Source organism: Felis catus, chromosome D2, assembly GCF_018350175.1.
Source record: "Felis catus isolate Fca126 chromosome D2, F.catus_Fca126_mat1.0, whole genome shotgun sequence".
NCBI classification, from domain to species: domain Eukaryota; kingdom Metazoa; phylum Chordata; class Mammalia; order Carnivora; family Felidae; genus Felis; species Felis catus.
Genome location: NC_058378.1, coordinates 83,242,070 through 83,263,446, shown reverse-complemented (window position 1 = coordinate 83,263,446; position 21,377 = coordinate 83,242,070). Strand labels below are relative to the sequence as shown.

Here is a 21,377-nt window from a genome sequence, read left to right as displayed (position 1 = left end):
TGCATGAATCTAGGCGTGTCTCTGGGTCACTGGGAGTTGCCTTGGCCGTTGTAGCTGCCGTAAGAACAGTGTTGTCTAAAATCGCACGGAAGAGTGACAGCTTGGGGAGGGCGGTAGGTTGGAGCGGGGGTGGGGGGGGGGGGACATCCGAGAGTCCACAGAGCAGGTGATGGTTGAACTGGGCCAGAAAGGGGTGGGATCTCGGGGAGCAGAAGAAGGGAGAGCAGTTTAGGAAGGGCAGCTGTTTTTTTTTTTTTTTTTTTAGAAAAGGCACTTGTTTTTGAAGGCGCGAGTCATAAATGTGTCATTTAGGTAGCGAAACACAAGGAAATGTAAAATAATAGGATGTTCCTATGATTAAGTTGTTCTGCCGACACTTCAGATTTCGTAGTAATTATGAACCTCGCACGTCGAAAAATTTCAATTAGCCGTATGCCTGGGGAATGGAATATACTGGTTAATTAAAAACCCCTTTAGGGTTCCATTCTAACCAAAAACCTCACTGCAATATATGAGATTTCCTCACCTTCGTAAGGGTACAGTATTTTAAGAGCACAGTAAGGGTGGTTTTCATGTTACCGTAAATGCTGCGTTAGAAAAACTCATTCAAACAAGTGTTTGATTAAACGTGTCCGCAGGACACAGTTTTCGCTTAGCATTTAAGCATCAGACATTAACCAGCTAGGCCAACTCTGTTTGAAAACAGGGTTGCAAGAAACAAATACCTACTGGCTGTGTGCTTTGGTAACGTCTCTGGGCCTCGGATTCCAAATGAGTGACATCCATCTGGCAGAAAGTTCTCAATGAACAGAAACTACTTTTACTTTTTTTTTTTTTTTTTTTTGCCTCCAAGCTTCTGCGTGATGTGCCTGCCAATCTCTCTTTGCCTTTCTTTTAGGTTTTTAAATTTATTTTGAGAGACAGAGAGAGCACAGGCAGAGGAGGGCTGGGCGGGGTGGGGGGGAGGGACTCTCAAGCAGACTCCACACTGTCAGCGTGGAGGCCGATGGGAGGCTTGAGCTCACGAACTGAGATGTGACCTGAGCTGAAATCCATCAGGTGCTTGGGGCACCTGGGTGGCTCAGTCAGGCATCGGACTTCAGCTGCGTCAGATTCTGGGTCTCTCTCTCTGCCCCACCCCCGCTGTCTCTCTTTCAAAATAAATACACAATAATTAAAAAAAAAAGTCGGACGCTTAACCGACTGAACCTCCCAGGTACGCCGCTCTTTGACCTCCTTTATTCGAGTTTTGTACCAGCCAGCTTTTGACTTCCTTAGGCAAGACCCTTCCACACATACACCCTCCTACACACACTCCCACAACCACGTGCATGTGCACACACACACACACACACACACACCACCTGTCCCCACCTCCTTCCTGCCTCACAAACGATTTCCTCCAGTCCTGAGCTCAGCTGTGGTGAGGCTCCCTCAAAGAAGCCTGGGTCACCCCCTTTCCCAGGCCGGGTTGGGTCCCCGTTTCTTGCTCTGGAGTCATCCTGTGCTAACTTGTGGCACGCCGTTCTGTGGAAACTGGAACATTGACTGAGAGCGGGTCTCCTGCCCCAGGACTAAGCTGTGGCCTTCCGTGAAGGGCAGCCCGGGTATTTACCATCGCTGCGTGTCAGTAGTGACCCCAGGCAGAGGAGGTACCCAGCCGGGTGTCCTTGAAATGAAATTTTAAGACCCAGGGGATTTTTATTAAAGGGAGGAAAGGAAAAAGGGGGGGGAAAAAAAACAAGCAAACTCAGGAGTCAAGAGGGGGGAGCAGCAGACCGGGCTGAGTCAGAAGGCCTGCTCTTCCACACTGTCTTCATCTCTACAGGTCTGATGTGAAGGGATGGTTTTCCTCCTGGCCCGTGAGCCATCACGTTAACTCTGGGAGCGGCCCTCACGTGTAGGGGGAGGGGACTCCTGGAAACCCTAGTCATATATCTGCTCAGTCTGGGCACGAGTTGTGTCCGGGGACAAGGACTTGACCCAGGGCCACCAGAGATGGCCAGGAAGGCTGAGGTTGCTCAGTCTCTTATCTGGCTGCCCAAATAGGTCCTGGATCCTGGGAGAGAATGTGTGGGCAGGTCTTGGAGATAGGGGCCAGGGGTGAGTGGGATTGTCCCCGGGAGGAGGTTTTCTGTCGGGAGGTAAAGTCAGGTGTCTGGGTGTGTCTGGAATCTATCACCACGTGGAGGGGCTGAGGAAGGAAGGCAGGGAAGGCCTCCCTCAATCCTACACACAGATCAGGACCGAATCTAGGCCGTCACTGCCTGGCCCCTCACCTGGCCCAGGCATCCGGGGTTGTCGTGGAAAGACTCCTTCGCAAATGTCAACTCCATAAATTCTACCTCTTCACTAAAAATGATTTAAGATATGTGGCTGGGATCCCAGGTTTTGCTGGGCTTTCTAGAAGCTTCCTCTAGATGAGCTGCTGAAGTCATCTTCTAGGAAACAGATCTGGTATTCCAGCCGCAGTTCCCGGGACCCCGATTCCAGTGCTATGCAGATGGCCCAGGCCCCTGATGTGCCTCCAGGACATGGTCCCAGCCTTCCCCCTCTTGGTGCCACCAGCACGGAGGGCCATGCTGGCACAGAGCATTCAACAATCTGTAAATTGGGATTGCATGAATGTTGCTGTTTACAAAGGAACAAGATGCCCATGACTTGTTCCCATGAAGCCCCTCCTTGTGTCTACATTCCTGGGTCCCAGGAATGAAGGCTCGATTTGATCCGTTTGTTGGGTATCGCCATGCAAGAGCCACAGAGGGCCCTGCTGTGGGCCGCCCCGCCTTGTGCTCATCAACCCAATCTAGAAGCTGGTAAGCCCCAAAGCTTCCTGGACAAGGGGCTTTAACAGCCAGCACTGACCATTTTTTATCAAGCATGGAAGGGAAATATTCGTAGTAAGAATAACAAAGGGTTAGTGTCCGTGCTATAAAAAGAATCACCGAGGAATCAACAATAGATTGAGGAAATAAACCAATGAGGAAAAGCCAAATGACACAACTCGGAAAATGGATAAAAAATATGAATTGGTGATTCGCAGATGAAATACAAATACTAAAAGCGTGAAGAGATGCTCAACCCACTAGAAGTTAGGGAGATGCAAATTGAGATGTTTTTTTTTTTTTTTTTGGCTTCTCAGTTTTGCGCAAATGAGCGGGATCTGCTAACACCCAGGGTTAGTGGCGTGTCGGGAAACGGGCACCCCCCGCACCGTGGGCAGTGAGGCGCTGGGGCACTTCTCGGCGGTGGCGAATTGGCATTTCCTATTTCTATTGCACATGCATTTGCCCTTCGCCCCAGAAGCTCCACTTCCAGGAAGTTCTCCCGGAGAAGCGCTTTGCAGCTGAAACGCACACGTGTGCAAGCGTTTTCCTCGGAAAATGACGCGGGGACGCCGTGAGCCGATGCCCACCGTGGAGGAACGGCCACCAGAGCTCGTTAGGTTTGGAGAGGGCCAAGCAGCCCTCGGAGACCGGATGAGGAAGGAGTCCAAGTGCCGACTCGCCCGGATGCTGAGACAGACCTTCGGGCAAACAGGCAATTCACACAACGGCACGCTGGTGGCATATATGTCGTCACGGCAAAGACGCCAAGTTTCCATGTATTAATGTCTCTAACATTCAGATGTAGCTCACCGCTGAGCCCTCCGCTGCTAACAGGTGCATCCCTGACCCACACCATTCAGTCCCAGGGAGGTGCTAACCTGCCTTGGTGGTCGTCGTTCAACCCGCCTGTCTGTCCGAGGTCACTCGCACCTGGTGTCTTGTTGGAAATGTTTCCATTTGACTGGGGCGGGGGGGGGGGGGGAGTTCCTCTACAGCAGGCCTGGCGCGTCTTCCCTTCCTGAGGCTGTGGGCTCCGGCAGGTTGGCTGAGCCACCTGGTCCCTGGTTGGCTGGTTGATGCCCATCTTTGAACCCCCCACCCTCCCCCAAACCTCCTTTCTTCCATCCCTCCTCCCGTCTGCTCTCTCCCTTCTGTGGTTCCCCTCTCCCCAGTGGAAGGGTCCTGCTGTACCTAGCACTGCTAAGGGGCATGCAGACAGACAGACAGACCCATAAGGAACTGCCAGTAATTGAACAGCCCGTAGGAGCATGTGGCATTTCACAGCAGGTGACATTTTTCAGAGGGAGGAGGGGAGAGGAGAATAAAAGGTTACGAAATCATCCATTTTAACAAATACAAGCCTCATAAAATGTATTAAATAAATACAACCACTAATAACAAGCATGTGTTTACACTCCACGTGAGGCCTGAAATATCTGGCGGGTGGGTCCGGAAAGGGGGTGGAGGTGGAAGGGGCAGAGGCAGAGTTGGGGGGGGGGGTGAGCAGAGACACGCAGATGTGTGAAAGGGAGGCCTGACGGGGTTTCCGATTTTAGGAGGGAAATCAGTGTCGGAAGGACTTTGTGACTCCGCCAGGCCGCAGACTTGACGCGGTCTGTCATCTTCCTTGGGGACTCCAAGAAGCCACCGCTCAGAGCTCAGATCCCTGTCTGGACTCCAGGAGGAGCACGGGCTCCCAGAAGGGCGAGTTGCTAGTGCTGCACGCACAGCTCACGCCTACTGAGGAGCAGCGGGGAGCTGGGGCCACCCCCCGGCCGGCCACTGTGCCCACGGTCGGGGCTGTTTCCAAGCCAGGGCGGAGCTACATTTTAGAAGTCCTCAATTAATGGTCTACATGAATCAATGTCTACCTCCTAATAACGTCTTGTCTAAAAGGACGTAAGGCACAGGAATACAGCGAAGAGATTTCATGGAAGAACGAGGCGCAGGCTGGAAGTCAAAGTAAAGATTTATCCTTGCATCAGACTGTTTTAGATCTTGCAATTTGCATATACAAAGAATTCGGCAACATTCACCGGCATGATAATCAGAGCAAGATCAAATTACAGATGTAATAAAAGAAACTATGATAGTTGAAACGGGGACTACAGATGTATGTTATAAAGATTGCACATAAATTAAACACGATTTAGTTAAACAAAAGTATCAGGAACCACACATCTTAAAAATCACATGGGCATGTCTTCGAATGCTGAAACAGACGTGTCAGGCTCATTTAAAAAAGTTTTTAAAAACACATAAAAATACCTTTCAAAACACTGGTATGCATTCTTCATTCGTCTAGCACATGGAGAGAAACAGTAGAGTGAGTCACACAGTGACCGTACAGCTTGTCGATCAGAACGGTAGGCTCCTAATCGCTATTTGGCATTTGGATGCAGCCTCATGCGACACACAAAAACGTGAAGGTAAGAATGGCCTCGTCAGCCCCGTCGGCGGGGCGCTGTCATGTCCACGGACCTTCTTTGACAGAGGGGGAAGGAGAGGTCAGCTTTCCCGGTTGCACAGAGAGGGTAGCGCGTCCCCAAAGGGACTGTTTGGACTGGGTGGGTCGGGGGGGCCTGGGCAGAGGCCAGGAGGCTGCAATTCCCAGGCCCCTAGAAAGGCAAGCACTGCCCTCGACTGGGGACAGGGGTCCTGTGCCCAAGGGGTCGCGGCTTCTGCCTTGTTTCCAGAGGCGGAAGGACCAAAGCGGGTGCTAGGATGCCTGCAGCGGGCACAGGGAGACAGAACAACGCACAAACGGGGCACTTTCCCGAGGGCACCCCTGGTAAGTTCGACCTGAATCGCCACACAAGAGATGCCAGGTAGACCACTGAAGGGCCCGGCAGCTTCTCATGAGGGCTCCTAAATTGGACCCGAGTCCGTTCCCTTGACTTTGACCCTGAACCCTCGGGTACATTACAAATCACTTTCATCACGACGTAGGCAGCTCGGTTTCTAGGGTTTGGTGCCAAATGAAAAGCTTGGGTCTCTCTCTTCTCCTTCAGTCACAGAAAGGCTTTGGGGGGCGGGGATTCTGACAAGGAAAACATGTGGGACCAGCTGGTGCATCTTGCAGAGCTGCCTCCATTTTCCTCCTCGACCCAAACGTATCCTCACGGTCCCGGGAAGGACGGAGGGATGTATTCAGCACTGTGTGTGCCCAGGGATGCAGCTGGCGGCGGCGGCATCGGTCACAAAGTTGTGCTCTCGCCCTTCCGGCTGGCGCCCCTTCTGCCATGGAGTGGAGCTCAGAGGAGCCACGGAGACTTGATCACCGTGAGGCTATCGTTAGTATGCAAGAAACCCCGGGATCACGTTGTGCACACCGGAAACGGACACGGGATGAACAGTGCAATAGGAAGGTGCAGTCACTTCTCAGTGGAAATGTCAAATAAGGCCTTTATATTTCTTTTTAAAAGCAAAAAAAAAACCACACTGTACCCCAAATGCACATCTTAAGTGCTTTAGTATGTTAGAGCAGGTGTCTTTATTTTTTTATATTTTTATATATATATATATTGTGCTCATATGCTCATCTGCTACCTAATGGCCACAGAAAGATCACTGTCATTAAATTAAACTTTTCTACATTCAACCTTCTCCCTTTTGTCGCCCCATAAGCCAATCCAGTCTGGCAGTGAGATTATTATTATCCAGTGTCAAAGGTCTCAGTAGTATTTCCATTCAAAAATAAGTTAGCCTTTAGATTAAGGATTTCTCTCTCTGTGTCTTTTATTTAAATATTGAGGAGGGGGACTTTAAAAAAAACTGTATAAATCTAGATTTTAAGATTTCTTTTCTTACAAACAATCTTAGCGTGTACAAGAATTTAAAAAAAAAAAAAAAAAACAACCCAAAATGCTTCTCAGAAAGTTGAAAGCATCAGTGCTTGTGGTGGTCTCCCCAAGCGTGTGCTCTTGGCATCTGCGTGAGTCAGACGTTTGGCTCTATCCGCACGTTAGGATTAGGAAGTGGTTTGTGTTGAACCTCTAGGTAGCTCGAGACCAGAGGCAAGAGTGAGAAATGCAGTTGGTTTGATTCTCAGAGACTCCTCTGAGCCAAACACTCAGACAGACGGACAAGTGGCCACGTGGGAACGCAGCCTGATAGCTGATTTTGCCGTACCCAAGGCCACGGGTGACCATGCCACCGGCACTGACATCTCCCCACTTCCGGCCCAGACAGCACGGACCCAGCCTTGAGTAAACGCACGTGTATCACTATATGGTCACCAACTGTGCTCATGCATTTTATACCTGCACGCGGGCTGTGACGCCCTTGATCTTTAAAATGTAAAGGTAAACCACATGAGTTGAGACTGAGGACTTCACAGGATCCCCTACTTACAGTGTATCTCCACGAACATTTTACCTCCCGCAAAATGCCACTGCGCGGGCCTGTAAAAATCAGTGTCTGGACAGGGAATTTTCAACTGAATTTTGAGTCCTCGACCGCTTTCTTAACAGCGGGCTCTGTGTTTACTCTCCTGCGTCAAGCACACGTTGCATATTAAGATTTTTAACATTTAGACGTGCTGAACGTGTGAAATTATAGGATATGATGAATCTAACGCAAAATTAGAGTATTTACCGATATTAGCAGAAATGCGTTTTACGGGATATTACTTGACCTTCATACATTATTCCCGTTCTTAAAAGGGGTATTTAAGATTTAATAACTTTATAGCAGTGGCCTTTAAAGCGTAACAAAATATATACAAAGAAATTAGGACGGGTATTAATGTCAACTATGAAATAAATTAACATGATCTTTATAAAATATACTGACCATTAAATTAAAAAATATTTTAAGGCAGGAGTTTCATTTGAAATTAGCATAATCAGAAAATATATCAATAAAATCTTGTACCACTTTGTAGCAGAATTCATACTGTTCCTGAAAAAAAAAAACAAGAAAATATTAAAATGATTTTTTAAATTCCATTAATTCAGTTAGGAGAAACTCATAAAAAGAAGCCAAAAAAAAAAAAAAATGTCTGACTAGTCTCATACTGGTTACACAGAGACGTTTCCAGGTAAAACTGTTTTTGTAACATAAAAAAATGCCAACGATTAGTTTCAACTTAGCGTATTTGAGGAGAGTCTGAGTAAAAAGGTCTTCAGTTTTCATACTTAAAGTGGAAAACAGGGGCGCCTGGGAGGCTCGGTTGAGTGTCTGACTTCGGCTCAGGTCATGATCTCACATTTCAGGAGTTCAAGCCCCACGTCACGCTCTGTGCTGACAGCTCGGAGCCTGGAGCTGCTTCAGATTCTGTGTCTCCCTCTCTCTCTGCCCCTACCCTGCTCGTGCTCTCTCTTTCTCGCTCTCTCTCAAAAACTAATAAATAAACATTAAAAAACTGGAAAACAACTATTTTTGAAATAAAAATTAAAAAAGCAACAGAATATTTAACTTCAAATAAACATAATGTAACAAAGAAGTAACCTATGAAAGTTAAAAAAGATGAAAATCTAGGGTATTTTTAAGCCTCAATTTACTCCAAAAAGGGACATTCATTGTTTTATATAAATTTTAGAATTCAACAAACATCGCCTTCTATCTAAGGCATCTGACTTATTAAAACACTCCTGTGCATCATTTGACTCTCACCCTCCTCACAAATCGTGAGTTAGTTGAGCATCCAACTTCAGCTCAGGTCATGATCTCACGTTTCATGAGTTCGAGCCCCGCATCAAACTGTTGATGAGTTCGAGCCCCGCGTCAGGCTCTGTGCTGACAGCTCAGAGCCTGGAGCCTGCTTCGGATTCTGTGTTTCCCTCTCTCTCTGCCCCTAACCCGCTTGCATTCTGTTTCTCTCAAAAATCAGTAAACATTAAAAAGAAACAAGGAGGTGTTTGCATGCTGAGTCGGATAAGAAATGTTCTTTGCTACAATCGCTGGGAGCCTCCCTGGGTCAGGCACTCACGGGGCCCCTGAGGTACAGACATAAAACAAATCTGCACGCCGACTGAAGGCAGGTGCTGCCGCCCCATTTTCCACAGATAGGGAACTAAAGTCCAGAAAGTGGAAGGAGATTGTCCAAGCACGTCCAGCCGTGATGATGGGATGACCGCCCAAAGCCCAAGCAACAAAGGGACGCCATGACTTAGCTTTTATACTAAACTGAGGGCGAGACAGGACTAAAGCTATTCGCTCCGCCTGGGGAAGCCAGGAGTGGACTCAAAAAACAGGAAAGAAACTGAAAGAGCATGGCTCATAGTTAAAAACTGAATTTCTTGAGACGCCTGGGTGGCTCAGTCGGTTGAGCGCCCAACTTCGGCTCAGGTCATAATCTTGCAGTCAGTGAGTTCGAGCCCCACGTTGGGCTCTGTGCTGACAGCTCAGAGACTGGAGCCTGCTTCAGATTCTGTGTCTCCCTCCCTCTCTGCCCCTCCTCCACCCACATTCTGTCTCTCTCTCAAAAATAAACATTAAAAATTAAAAAAAAACCTCTGAATTTCTTTTTGAAGGTACTCCTGTTATCATTATTATTTTCATCTAGAAAATCTTCCGCGGAGTGGTCTGCTTCTGTTTTTCCCATGCCCAAAGTCATTCAAGTTCACGGTGCCTGTAGGAGGTATCAGCTGTCAGTAGGCAGGCGTAACCTTTAGAAGATGCCTCTAGCATCTTCCAGAGCCCTAGCAAGGACGGTCCGCACTGGGACCAGGGCTCTAGGGAAAGCAGGGGAGCCTCAGGTTTCTGCCCCAGTCATGGCCCGAAGAGGGGCGTGGGGGCGAGGAGGGTGGGGGGCTGGTAGGCACACCAGTTTTCCTTTACTGATAGTGGCTCTCGAACCTGTATTCACTTCGGGACCACCTGGGAGGGCCAGAGATACGCCGATGCCAGCCTGGCGCCCACCCCCAGCAAGTGTGAGGGCAGCCTGGCAACGGAGCAGGACTGTGAACACCCTCCAGGCCAGGCTGGTGTGCCCTCAGGGTGAGACCCGCGCTCTCGCCCAGCCTGGGGGCGCGAGGCGAACCCCGTTCTGCTGAGGCGATCCTAGCGGCTGAGCTGTCCCTGCGACGGGAATGTGCTGGAGGGGCCCGTGTGACGGCCTGCTTGCCTGGGGACCCTGTGAGTATACAGAAGGAGCGGGCGAGGAGGGCACATCTACAAATAGGAAGACTTGAGAAAAAGGATGTGTCAGAACATTTCTTGAAATTGCACTTACTGGGGCCAAATGATTACTTGTCGAGGAAGCGTGTCTTCTGCAAACCAGGAAGCGTGTGTTTTTGTCACAGAATGAAAGAGGATGGCCCTAGAATCTGGCGGAATAGTCACCGTGACACAGGAAGCTGGTGTATTCAGTGCCTCTGTCCAAGGGGTCTTACAGTCTGAAGTCATGGCTGCACCCTTCCTCCAGCGTCCTGCCCAGGGGACCGTCCCCAGCCAGACTCAACGGAAGGAGAGGGTCCGTGGAGCTTCACCGGGGAGAGCGCCCTGAGTTCCGTCCCCCGAGAAGCTCACTCTCCTCCCTCTCCCCACGCTCAGCACAGACAATTCTCGGCCCTTCCGGAAACACCCTCGCCCCTCAGTTTCTTACCAGGGTTTGCACCATATGCGGTCTCTGAAGTCGTAAACTCTTCACAGCTTGGAATACGTCTAAAAGGCCCTCGGCTTTCACTCGTTCCAGAATGTTGCTGAGCGCAATGAATGTACCTGTTCGCCCGGCTCCAGCACTGCGGAGGAAAAGTACTTAAGGGAGACGACGGGGCTTGCCCGTGGCGACGAGACGCGGACAGCCTGCAGCCCATCCCCGCACATCAGCACAGAAGCAATCGCCCCCGAAAATGAGCCAGGTTTGGATTTCCAAAGATCATCTGCGTGGAGCGCGAGTCCGCAAACGTGACATTCCTAAAGCACTGGCCCAGGTACAGCAGACAGGTAGCTCATGAGTGGGATCAAGACCCGGCACAAGCTTTCAAGCTGTAACTCGTGTAGGCGGGGGGTTCTCCGGGTGTGGTCTCCGGGACCAGCAACATCAACGCTGCCGGGGAACTTGTCAGAAATGCAAACCCTCCTGCTTCAGGTCTGGGGAGAGGTAACTCGGCCTGGATTCTCCTTCTGTGTGAGGGACCCGCCTTCTGGCTCACAAGGTGTGATGTTAAGACAGAGGGCGTCTCCTGCCAGGGACGGTTAGATAAGGGACACTTCCCAGCGGTGAAGATCTGGGTCCACTCCACTTAAGACGGTCATTCTCTTGATAAACTGGATAAACCCCACAAGAGCAGAGCCCAGGCAGCCTTAGGATAGACAAGAGGCCAGGCCCAAAGTGGGCGGGCTCAGCTGGCTCCCCCCAGAGAGCCCTCCAGGCCCCAGAGGCACCCCCACCCCGCCCCACCCCGGGTGGGCTGATTCTCAGGCTCCCGTCCCATTTCAGTGACCTGTCCCCACATCTGCCCTTGTGGGATTCGTTCGTCTTTGCATCCCTGGTGCCCTACACTCAGTCCGGGTCTGGGGAGGCGGGCACTCGTTTCCAGTTTATTCTAAAAGACTTCTACAAAGCCCACAGGAACTGAAACCCGGGGCGTGGGCTCCACCTGCTGGCCAGGCCAGAAGCGCACCCAGGCCTGTCCCAGGCAGAGAGTTCCAATCCCCCCAAGCGAGGCCCAGGCTCTGGTGGCTACAAGGGATGGGTGGGATGGGGCAAGCGGCAGCCACGCAAAACGGAAGCCACGTGTGGAAAAATAAATAGAAAGGCAGCTTCAGAAGCAAATTAGCACCCCCGACAAGGAAAGCACCCCAAACTCCTGCGAGGAAGAGATTTGCTTTGGTGGCCAACCCGCCCCCCCCCCCCGCCCCCGCTGCTGGCACGGGGAGGGGCTCTGGCATAACCAGAAGTGGGTCAGCACAGAAGGAGGGTGAGCCGGCACGTCTTTAGGTTGGGCCAGATTCACCCTTCCACACTTGTGATGCTGCTAATCAAGGGCCTTGGTGGGGCGCCCAGCTGTCTCCAGGGGCACCCCCAGCCACGTTTCCTTTGGCCTCCCTTGTGCCTGCCTTGGGAGCAGGGCTGGGGTGGGGCTGCAGGCCTTGGGCAGCGATCCCAGCCTGGACATCCTCGAGTGGCTCAAGGAAACCTTCCTGCCTCGAGGGTGTGCTACAGTGCGGACTTGGTTCCCCAAGCCCAGAGGAGAGGACAGGGAGGGGCGGGCACATCAGCCAGAACAATCTTTCAAAAGGAAGGCCGGCAGGCGAGGCTCAGGAAGTGGGTCTGTCAGAGCTGTGCCTGGAGGGGTTTTTGAGGACTTAAAAGGCATACGGAAACGTGTGTTTGAGCGGGTTCCCTGACTCCTCCCCCCAAATGCATCCTGCGGGTACAGCAGATGACCTTTCCGCATCCCTGCGACGCTCTCTGTGTACGGGGAAGGTGAAAACTACAGTCCAGGGCAATGACGCCGTTGGGAGCAGTTAACCGGGGATAGGGTCTGGCTCGGCCCCACCTGCAGGGGGCGCCCACCTGCAGTGCACAGTGATGGGGTGGTTGCCAGTCTGTTGCTGCTGCTTCTGCACGGCCGCGATGAGGTCGAGCATGCCTTTGCCCTCTGCCGGGATCCCGATCTCGGGCCAACCGTGGAAGTGGAACTGGCGCACCAGTCGGGTCTGCTCCTCCTGGCGGGCCAGGGGCTGCGGGCGGGGAAGGGCGTTCAGTGCCGCCTGGCCACAGGACCCTGACCACCGAGGAGCGGGACCCGGGCCCACCCGTCCTCCCGGGGACCTGCGCCAAGGCTTGGGCCCCTCCTGGGGCCTCCAAAGGCCAGCACGGTCCCCACCTGGCGGGCCTGAGGGGCCTGACCAGGCGGTCTGTGGGCTGTGTGCACCCTAAAGGGCAGGGATGCCAGTATTTCCTTCCGAGTGGGGGCGAGACATCCAGAGGATGTTCCCTGGAGCCCCTCGCCAGGGCCCGCCAGATACCTTTATGGGATCCCTGGCAACTTTGCGGGAGATAACACGATCATCTCTTTCTTAAGAAGCCAGGACCCCTCCTGTCCCAGGGGCTCTGAACAAGCCTGGACAGGCCTCTGTGGCTTCATCCACGGCCTTTCCTCCTCCTGCGCCCCCACCACTGCCATTTCTCCCGAAGGCGGAGGTGGTGGCCGTGCGACGCCTCTAGGAGTCGGCCACCCTGCTCCACCATCTCGTGCGGCAAGGAGGCAGGTGACCCCGAGGGTGCGAGCGTTGTAGGAGACCTGCCCCTTTGTAACATGGCTCCCTATTCACCGCACTGAACGTGGATCCTAAGGTACCAGTTAGAGGAGGTGGAAGGAGCAGAACATTCTGGTACCATCACCAGCAGACCCTGAGGGATGCTGCGGTGCATTCTGTCTACAGGGGTCGGGCGCACTCGGGCAACAGTACCTGATTGAAAGTGACCAGGAAGTCCCGTATGCTGATGGCTTCGGAAAGCGTGTCGCTTTTTATTTCGATCGTTATTTCGCCGTGAGTCACTGAGCCCTCTGTTGGCCAATACTGGTAGCATTTATCCTTGGGGTAAAAAATAACCATGTTAAGTCTCATAGCAAATAACTTGCTGTTAGCAGTTTGAGGATATGAGGCAGAACCACTCTCAAACCATTTAACGTACTTCATCTGACCAAGTAAGTCACATATGAATACGAATACGAATGCCCGTTAATACCCGTTGACCAAGGGAATCCAGAAACAGACATGCATATAGTTGCAACTCGGATACAGGATATGATGGAAAGAAAAGATTATTCTACAAATGGAGTTGGAAAAATTGGTTTTCCATGCAGGAAAAGCACTAGGTCCCTGACTCACAACCTACCAAGCTTGATATGAACGGTCCAGCCCTCCTGGAGTTGGGCAGTGCACAACCTACACTACCATATGCACTAGGTTTGAGTCTTCATAAAAATAAACCCAGATGGGTTAATACTTAAAGTTAAAATCAAAACCGTGAAGGCCTTAGAAGAAAATGTCTTTCCATTGTGAGGTGCGCAGAAGGACTCGTTAAGCAAGACCCCGACAGAGCTAACCATCCACGGCGCGAAGATTGCAACATCAGATGGCAACACAGTGAACTCCACTCCATCAACAAACACTCTCAAAAGAGTGAAAAGACATGCCATCAACTGGGACAAGACATCTGCGGTATGTAAAACCCGCCGAGGGTGAGTATCAAGAACATGTAAAGAATTCTTGTAAGTCAAGATAAAAAGAGCCAACAACTCACTAGCAAAACGGGAGAAAGGCATGGCCAGGCATCTTGCACAGAGGAAAACATCCATCTACACATATATGAAGCGAGGCTTGACCTCACAGGAATCAGAGAGATGCCAATCAAAGCTACAAAGGGATGACAGGTACTCGTATTCAATCAACAAAAACGAGGATGCCCGACGGTACTAGGGGCGTCGATCGAATATCTCTCTCACACACCGCCAGTGTCCGCTTTGGGAAACGGAACCACTTGGCAAAGCAGTGAGGAAGTGTCTTGGAAACCCAAACTGTCACACGCTCTCCAATGTGGCGTAATGTCCCTCCGGAGTCTGCTCTTCCTTGTGCAGCATGAGACACGAAGGAGAATGTACCGGTAGGTAGCACCATGTGTAAAACAATAACGTGGCATCATCCCAAATTCCCATAGCGGGAGAAGGGATAGAGAAGTGGGTTTAGGATGTCCAGTTTGTATAGTGGAACAAAACAGAATCACGATGAATGAACCACAGCGATACGCATCAGGGTACGAAAGTGTCAAAAGCGTCATTCTGAGCGGAAGGAGAAAGTCCCGGCAGAACACGCACCGTAATGATACCCTTTGTATGAAGTTCAAAAGCAGTAGTTGCTTTAGACACACACGTATATGATCCGAAAAGATTTCTGGAAAAAGCAAAGAACACATCCACTAGGGTGGCTTTAAAAAGACCAGTGGCAATAAATGTTGGTAGAATGAGGAGTCACTGTAGCCCTTGTCCACTCCCGGTGGGAATTCAAACTGGGGCAGCTGCCGTGCCAGGCAGTCTGCCGTTCTCCAAAATGTTAAGCTGTATGAGTCTGCACGACAGAGTTATGATATGGCCCAGTAATTCGGCCCCTAGGTGTCTCCCCAAGAGAAGTGAAAACACAGGTCCGTGTCAGAACCTGAACATGAATGTTCCCACCATAATGCGTAACAGCCCAAGAGTGGAAACAACCCAAATGTCCGCCAGCTGACGAATGGATACACAAAATGTGGCCTGTCCTTACAATGGAATATTATTTGTCAAGAAAAAAAGAGCTTATTCCTGATACAACATGGCTAAACCTTGAAGACATTACACTAAGTGAAAGAACTCGATCACACAAGACATGTTGTAGGAACTCATCTTCATGAAATGTCCACAAGTGGCAAATTCATGGTGGTTGCAGAAGCTAGAGGAAGAAGGAGTGGGGAGTGGCTGTTCTTGGGTGTGGGGTTTCCTCTGGGGGTGACAAAAACGATCTAGAATTAAATAGTGGTGATGTTGCACAACGCTGTGAGTATATTAAAAACTGCAAGGTGCCTGGGTGGCTCGGTTGGTTAAATGTCTGACTCTTGATTTCGGCTGAGGTCATGGTTCTCATGGTTCGAGAGTTTGACCCCCAAGTCGGGCTCTGAGCTGACAGTGCACAGTCGCTTAAGGTTCTCTCTCTCTCTCTCTCCCTCTCTTTCTGCCCCTCCCCAGCTCGTGCACACACGCTCTCTTTCCCTCAAAATCAATAAATAAAATTTAAAAAATATCGCCGAGCTTTACCCTTTAAAAGGATGAACTGAATAGTATGTGAATTGTACATCAATGTGCTGTTTCCAAGAAAGCAAAGGAAACACAGATTCAGGGTAGCGGCTCTATCTTGGGTAACATACAGGTAGATGTACATTACTGGTAAGGTTTGGCTTTTCAGTCGGACGGTGGGTTCACGAGTATTTACTGTGTCATTCAATAAAAGACACAAGAAGGCCCTGGAAGGGTCTCTGGGGAAAGGGAAGCATTTGAGCCATTCGGCCCACCCAGGACAACACCTGTAAGGCACACACATACCAACGCCTATGTCCTTATGTCTTGACAACAGTTAAGATAGGTTAAATGAAATGCCGGCTAAGAGCGAAAGCCAGTGGGCGGTCACGGCTGAGCAAGAGTGGAGCCTCTTTCGTCTCCAGCCTGGCTCCCTCCCCAGTCCCTGTGGCCTCAGCAGCTGACGGCTGCCACGGGGTGGGACCTGTGGGTGGCGGGGGGCCGCCAAGGGTGCTGTGGGTTCTCGGGAGGCCCCCGCAGGGGGCAGGGCGGCGGGCGTCCCTGACCTGCTCTCGCTCCTGGACCTCCGTCAGCATCACGACCGTGTGGCACTTCCACTCCCAGACCATCCGCCAGAAGTCCTCCACCGTGTGCGCCAGGGGCCCCTGGGTGGCGATGAAATAGTCCTTCTGTCGGTAGCCCTTCAAAGGGGGAACAGAGATTAGAGTCTGACTCCCTTTCCTCCTGGCTCCACCATGGACAGCGGGGTGCAGGAGAGGCCAGGGCCCGGCCAGGGAAAATGTTCTCCGGCTTCCAGGGCCGGGCTGGGCCCCAGCAAACCACCTGCACGCAGCGACAGCCCGAGATGCCCATTCCCTCTGCGACCCAGCCACCTCCTCTGCAGCCCCAGGGGTCGCCTCTGAGCGGGTGGCATGAGCCACGCTGGCCCCGGCCATCTGAGAGAGCACCGGTGACTCTGTTCTCGTGTGTTGCTGTGTTTCGGCTCAGTTAGCATCATGGTGGTGGACTGGAGGCGGGCTTAGAGGAAGTGGATTCAAATCCAGTTCCTCCATGCGGCCCAAGTGACCTCTGGCAACGTTTTCTCATCTGCAAACGGACGTGCTAACGCAGATGTGGCCGCAGCGTCCCTCCCCAACCATTTCTCAGCTCGGTGCACCGTGCGTGGAGACAGGCGGTGACAGTCAGCCCGGAGCGCACAACCGCTCCGTCCACGCGGAATGGACAGGAGGGCACAGAGACTGCAGGACAGCCAGCCGTGCAAGGGCCCGTGTGACCCTGGTGCGTATTAGAGACGTCAAAGAAAAAGCGCCGTGCCTCATAAAGCAAATTCCTTAGCAGTGCACCTGTTACCTCTGTTTCCAAAGTTCATTGTTCGTGTTTTTTGTTTTTTGTTTTTTAGAAGCAAGTAATTCTGCTAACGAAACGGTTGGGATTTCAGGATTCCTTCCTGATCGTGAAAATGAGTTAATAAAGAGTCTGTGATCACGGATGAAGGTCACAGTCATCTTTGCAAAGCACAGCCGGGGCCGCTATACTTACGTCGATAAAGGAGGCGTTGATGTAGTCTGTGTATTCTTGACCCCTTTTCATGGAAAGGATCACCCGATTGAAGTCATCTGCAAAGCAGTATGATCCCTCAGTCACAGCACAAACACCGCCCTGCCTTGCAAAGCTCACTCTGTGGCTACAAGCTTCCAAAACACAAAACTTGTTAATAAAATCGCGAAGTCGAGTCAAGTCCCTGGAAGGTTTACTTTATAAAGTAGGTTAATTAAATTGGCCCAGGAAATTGTGTTTTGGTAGGAAAGCTCTGAAATTACCCCAGTTATCATTTTCGTGTGCCATGAATTGATGTAATTCATACCAAAATATGAGCATTAAAAATACTGCATTTCAGGAGTAAAAGGAATGTGGCCCGACAGGTGACCTGGAATTATGGCTGCAGCCGCACAGAAGCCAGTGTCTCAGGCCGAAGCAGGCTTCACCCAGCATTCATGCACTTTTTTTTTTTTCTAACTTTTTTTTTTACTGTTTATTTTTGAGAGAGAGAGGGAGAGAGAGACAAAGCATGAGCAGGGGAGCGGCAGAGAGAGAGAGAGGGAGGCACAGAATCCGAAGCAGGCTCCAGGCTCCGAGCTGTCAGCATAGAGCCCGACGCGGGGCTCAAACCCACGGACCGTGACGTCACGACCTGAGCCAAAGCCGGATGCTTAACCGACTGAGCCACCCTGGCGCCCCAGGCTTCACGCACTTCTGATTCTCAGCAACCGCTAAAGCATGTCGGGAACCCTGAGTCCACATCTGCAGTGAGGTACTCTCTCTCTCTCTTCACCCTTTCCCTTCCTTTCCTGTGGTCCCTCTGATCTCTGTGGAGTCTGTTTCTTTGCCCGCACTCAACAAACATGGGCACCCCTTCCTCTTTCTCCCCCTTACCTGGGACCTCGGGGCAGGCCAGGGTCCCAACTCCACCCCTGCCCATTCCAAGGCCTTTCAGGTCCCCTGGCTTGGAGCAGGGCCCCCTCCTCCATATACAAGCTCGGGGGACTACTGGATGAGATGAGAACCATGCAGCCCCAGAGTCACGACCAGAGCAAATCTCTCCGCTTCCAGGAAGTCCTCCCTCTGTCTTGCCACCTACATCTCGTATCAGATGCTGCCCGCCTGACACACAGGACTGTCTGGGTCGCTCACTGCTTCACAGGTGGATGTTCTCTCACCTACCCTTGACATAGCCCCCCAGGAGCCCTTAACCCCAGGCCCGGGGGCTGTCCTGCCCTTGGATCCTGGCTTACAGAGGCGGGCAGTCAAAGAATTCTCCCAGCGTGCCAGCCCCAATCCCGTCCTGCCTTGGGGTTTCAATCCCACGGGGCGGCCCCAGGGCTGCCTTACACGGAATGATCTGGATGACTCTGGCCTTCTTCATGTTGGCCGGCAGGTTGCCCGTCCTCATGTCCTCCTTCATGATCCGGACATTTGTCAGTTTCTGCAGTCAAGGAGGACACGGGGTCACAGCTGCAACACGGACTCTCCCATGCGACTCCCTCAACCCCGGAACAGCACCCCTGTCCAGGGCACCTGCTGACCCGCAACAACGGCCCGTCTCTGACCCCGGACGCTTCCCGAATGTTGGGAAATGAGAGCCCACGCGTGACGCGCTCCCCCACACGGGCCCCTGCTCAGCTCTGAAAGCCCCCAAGAATTCTTCCCTCTGCATCACGGGCGGGAGGGCCACCCTGCTTGTTCCGGGCTCGGGCCAGAGGGGGGGGGTGATTGAAAGGGGACTCCTTTGGCCGGCTGCCCGCCTTCGCACGTACCCTGAACTCCTCCTCCAGCCCGATCTTGTCGAAGTGGGTGGCGGTGCCGTGCAGCGTCTGCAGGTGGTTTTCCAGAGAGGACACGTCCAGCTCGGTGTCCCCGTAGAGGTAGTACTCCAGTAAGGCTTGGTAGATGAACGTGTACTGCATCTGTGGGGAGACCCAGAGCGCCCGCGCCCTCGAGCGTGCCCGGCCACCACTGGCTCGGCCACTGCTCACAGCTCAGCAGCAACCAACTCCACGCTTTGCCAAAGGAGGGAGGTTTGGGAGCAAAAGTCAGATGCACAGCCATTACCAATGACCGCTTATGGCCTTGAGTGAGGACCATATGGCAGCGGGCATTACTGAGCACCTTCTCCCTGCCAGGCACTGTTACCCGTGCACCGACAGTCCGGGGGTGGCCAAGGTGTCTGGGTTTGCTCTGTGCAGCTCTCCCCAGGGCGAGGGGCTGGGCTGGGGGAGGGCTACTCACATCTGTTTGAACCATCTGAGGACGCTGGTTGCGGATTCTCGACACGAAGTCGAAGACGTCGACCTTGTGCTCGGCGTGCATCATGTCCATCATGGCATCGATCACTATGAAGGTGCCCGTCCGGCCCACGCCGGCACTGCCGGGGAAAGGAAAGAGGCCGAGTCGTGAGCCACGGCACCCACTCCCCGCCCGCCAAGGCTGACCTGTGCACCTGGGCCGAAGGACACGCTGCCCTCAACTGGGAGACACACCCCATCGCTTAACCGAGCCTTTCCCTGGTGAATGAAGAGCAAGTCTACGGGGAGGCCACCAGAGGGCACCACAATCTTCGTAAAATTATCTGACACTGTTCCTCTAATAACTAGACACTGTTGAAAGGCATGTCGAAAAAATCTGTCGTAGTCGTCTCACGTGAGGCTGTAATCGTCCTCTATTACCAAATGCCGTCTTCTTGTTGTGTGTGCAAGTGGATTTTTTCCAACGTCACACTGGAAATGGCTTTTCCAAGTTCGTTATAAAAAGGAGGCTCCCCAGGCTACGTCTGTGCGCTCTTGAGCCAAGGCCAGCCCTCGTGGGAGGCACTGGGTCTCTCTCTGGCGCCCCAGCCCTCCTCCCGCGTCTGGCTGAAGCCAGCTGGCCCTCGGGGTCACAGCTGAGCAGTCTCCTGGCCAGGAAACTGCCCCACTGGCTTCCTGGGTTTGGGTTTCCTTGTGCCGCCGGGATCCCGGTCCCACCCTCCCCCCGCCTGCCGTCCTAGGTACATCTCCACCAGACAGTGGGCCATACATGTTTGTTCCCCAGCCCCCAGGACTCAGTGGGCACAGAGCTGCACTCAGCCAACATCTGCTGAAGGAGGAACCCCCAGTGACCCAGACTCATCTATGCAGCATGAACCACTCCCTCCAGCCCCCGCAGCATTACCCTCTTTAAAAAAAAGAAAAGAAGGAAAGAAAGAAAGAAAGAAAGAAAGAAAGAAAGAAAGAAGAAAGAAAAGAGAAAAGAAAGAAAGAAAGAAAGAAAAGAAAGAAAGAAAAGAAAAGAAAAAAGAAAGAAAGAAAGAAAAGAAAAAAGAAAGAAAAGAAAAGAAAAAAGAAAGAAAGAAGAAAGGAAGAAAGAAAGAAAGAAAGAAAGAAAGAAAGAAAGAAAGAAAGAAATCTCTTCAACAAAAAGACTCACGACTTCATGAGTCAAGTCCCCCACTTTCCCCTTTGGGTGGGTGGGAGACACCACTCTCTCCAGTTCGTCTCCGAAACGGGGCTAGGACAGCGGCGAAGACCGTCCCCCTGGGCAGATCACCTCATTCAGTGGGGAGAACAGGTGAAACGTGAGAGGTCTTCTGGGAGTCTTAGTTCTTTCTCAGATATGAAGTCAGAGAAAATCATCAGGTGCAGGGCCAGGTGAGACACTACCCAACAGGTATGAGAGGGAGGCCACAAAGTAACTCCCTACAAGGCTGTGAGGGTCCCTGAGCCGCTTACAGGACCCCCCCCCCACCTGGCCTGGGGTACATGTGGGAGAAGCCACTTGGTCCCCCATGGAAAGGCTGAGGTCAGCTGACCCGTCCTGGCCACCTCCGTGGGGACGCTGTTCTCAGGGGGACTCGGGCACAGAATGTCCTATTAAGTGATCAAGAACCAAATGCTGGGGCACCTGGGTGGCGCAGTCGGTTAAGCGCCCGACTTCAGCCAGGTCACGATCTCGCGGTCCGGGAGTTCGAGCCCCGCGTCGGGCTCTGGGCTGATGGCTCGGAGCCTGGAGCCTGTTTCTGATTCTGTGTCTCCCTCTCTCTCTGCCCCTCCCCCGTTCATGCTCTGTCTCTCTCTGTCCCAAAAATAAATAAAACGTTGAAAAAAAAAAATTAAAAAAAAAAAAAAAAAAGAACCAGATGCTGAGGATAAGTGTGTCAGCAAGGATGGCCATCGGGAAGTCAGAGCCCCGGGGCGGGGGCCGTGCATGGCTGAGGAGATCCTGTATGAAAATGAACTTGGGGGTGGGAAGGTGGAGTCAAGTCCACCCTGGG

At 52.1% G+C, this 21,377-nt stretch overlaps 1 protein-coding gene across 8 annotated transcripts in view; it reads right to left on the bottom strand.

Moving 5' to 3' along the window:
* Window positions 1–4,779: 4,779 nt before the first annotated feature.
* Window positions 4,780–21,377, bottom strand: part of PTPRE (protein tyrosine phosphatase receptor type E) — a 163,946-nt gene continuing 147,348 nt past the window's right edge. For 6 of the 8 annotated variants that reach the window (XM_023241091.2, XM_023241090.2, XM_023241088.2 and 3 more), the window contains 9 exons: window positions 19,358–19,493; window positions 18,886–19,035; window positions 18,461–18,554; window positions 17,111–17,187; window positions 16,117–16,251; window positions 13,194–13,319; window positions 12,295–12,461; window positions 10,378–10,513; window positions 4,780–7,730 (listed from right to left, as the gene is read on the bottom strand). In XM_023241091.2, the coding sequence (XP_023096859.1) occupies window positions 7,656–7,730; window positions 10,378–10,513; window positions 12,295–12,461; window positions 13,194–13,319; window positions 16,117–16,251; window positions 17,111–17,187; window positions 18,461–18,554; window positions 18,886–19,035; window positions 19,358–19,493 (1,096 nt within the window). In that variant the 3' untranslated portion in view covers window positions 4,780–7,655. The other 2 variants (XM_045040834.1, XM_045040833.1) reach the window with 2 other exon arrangements.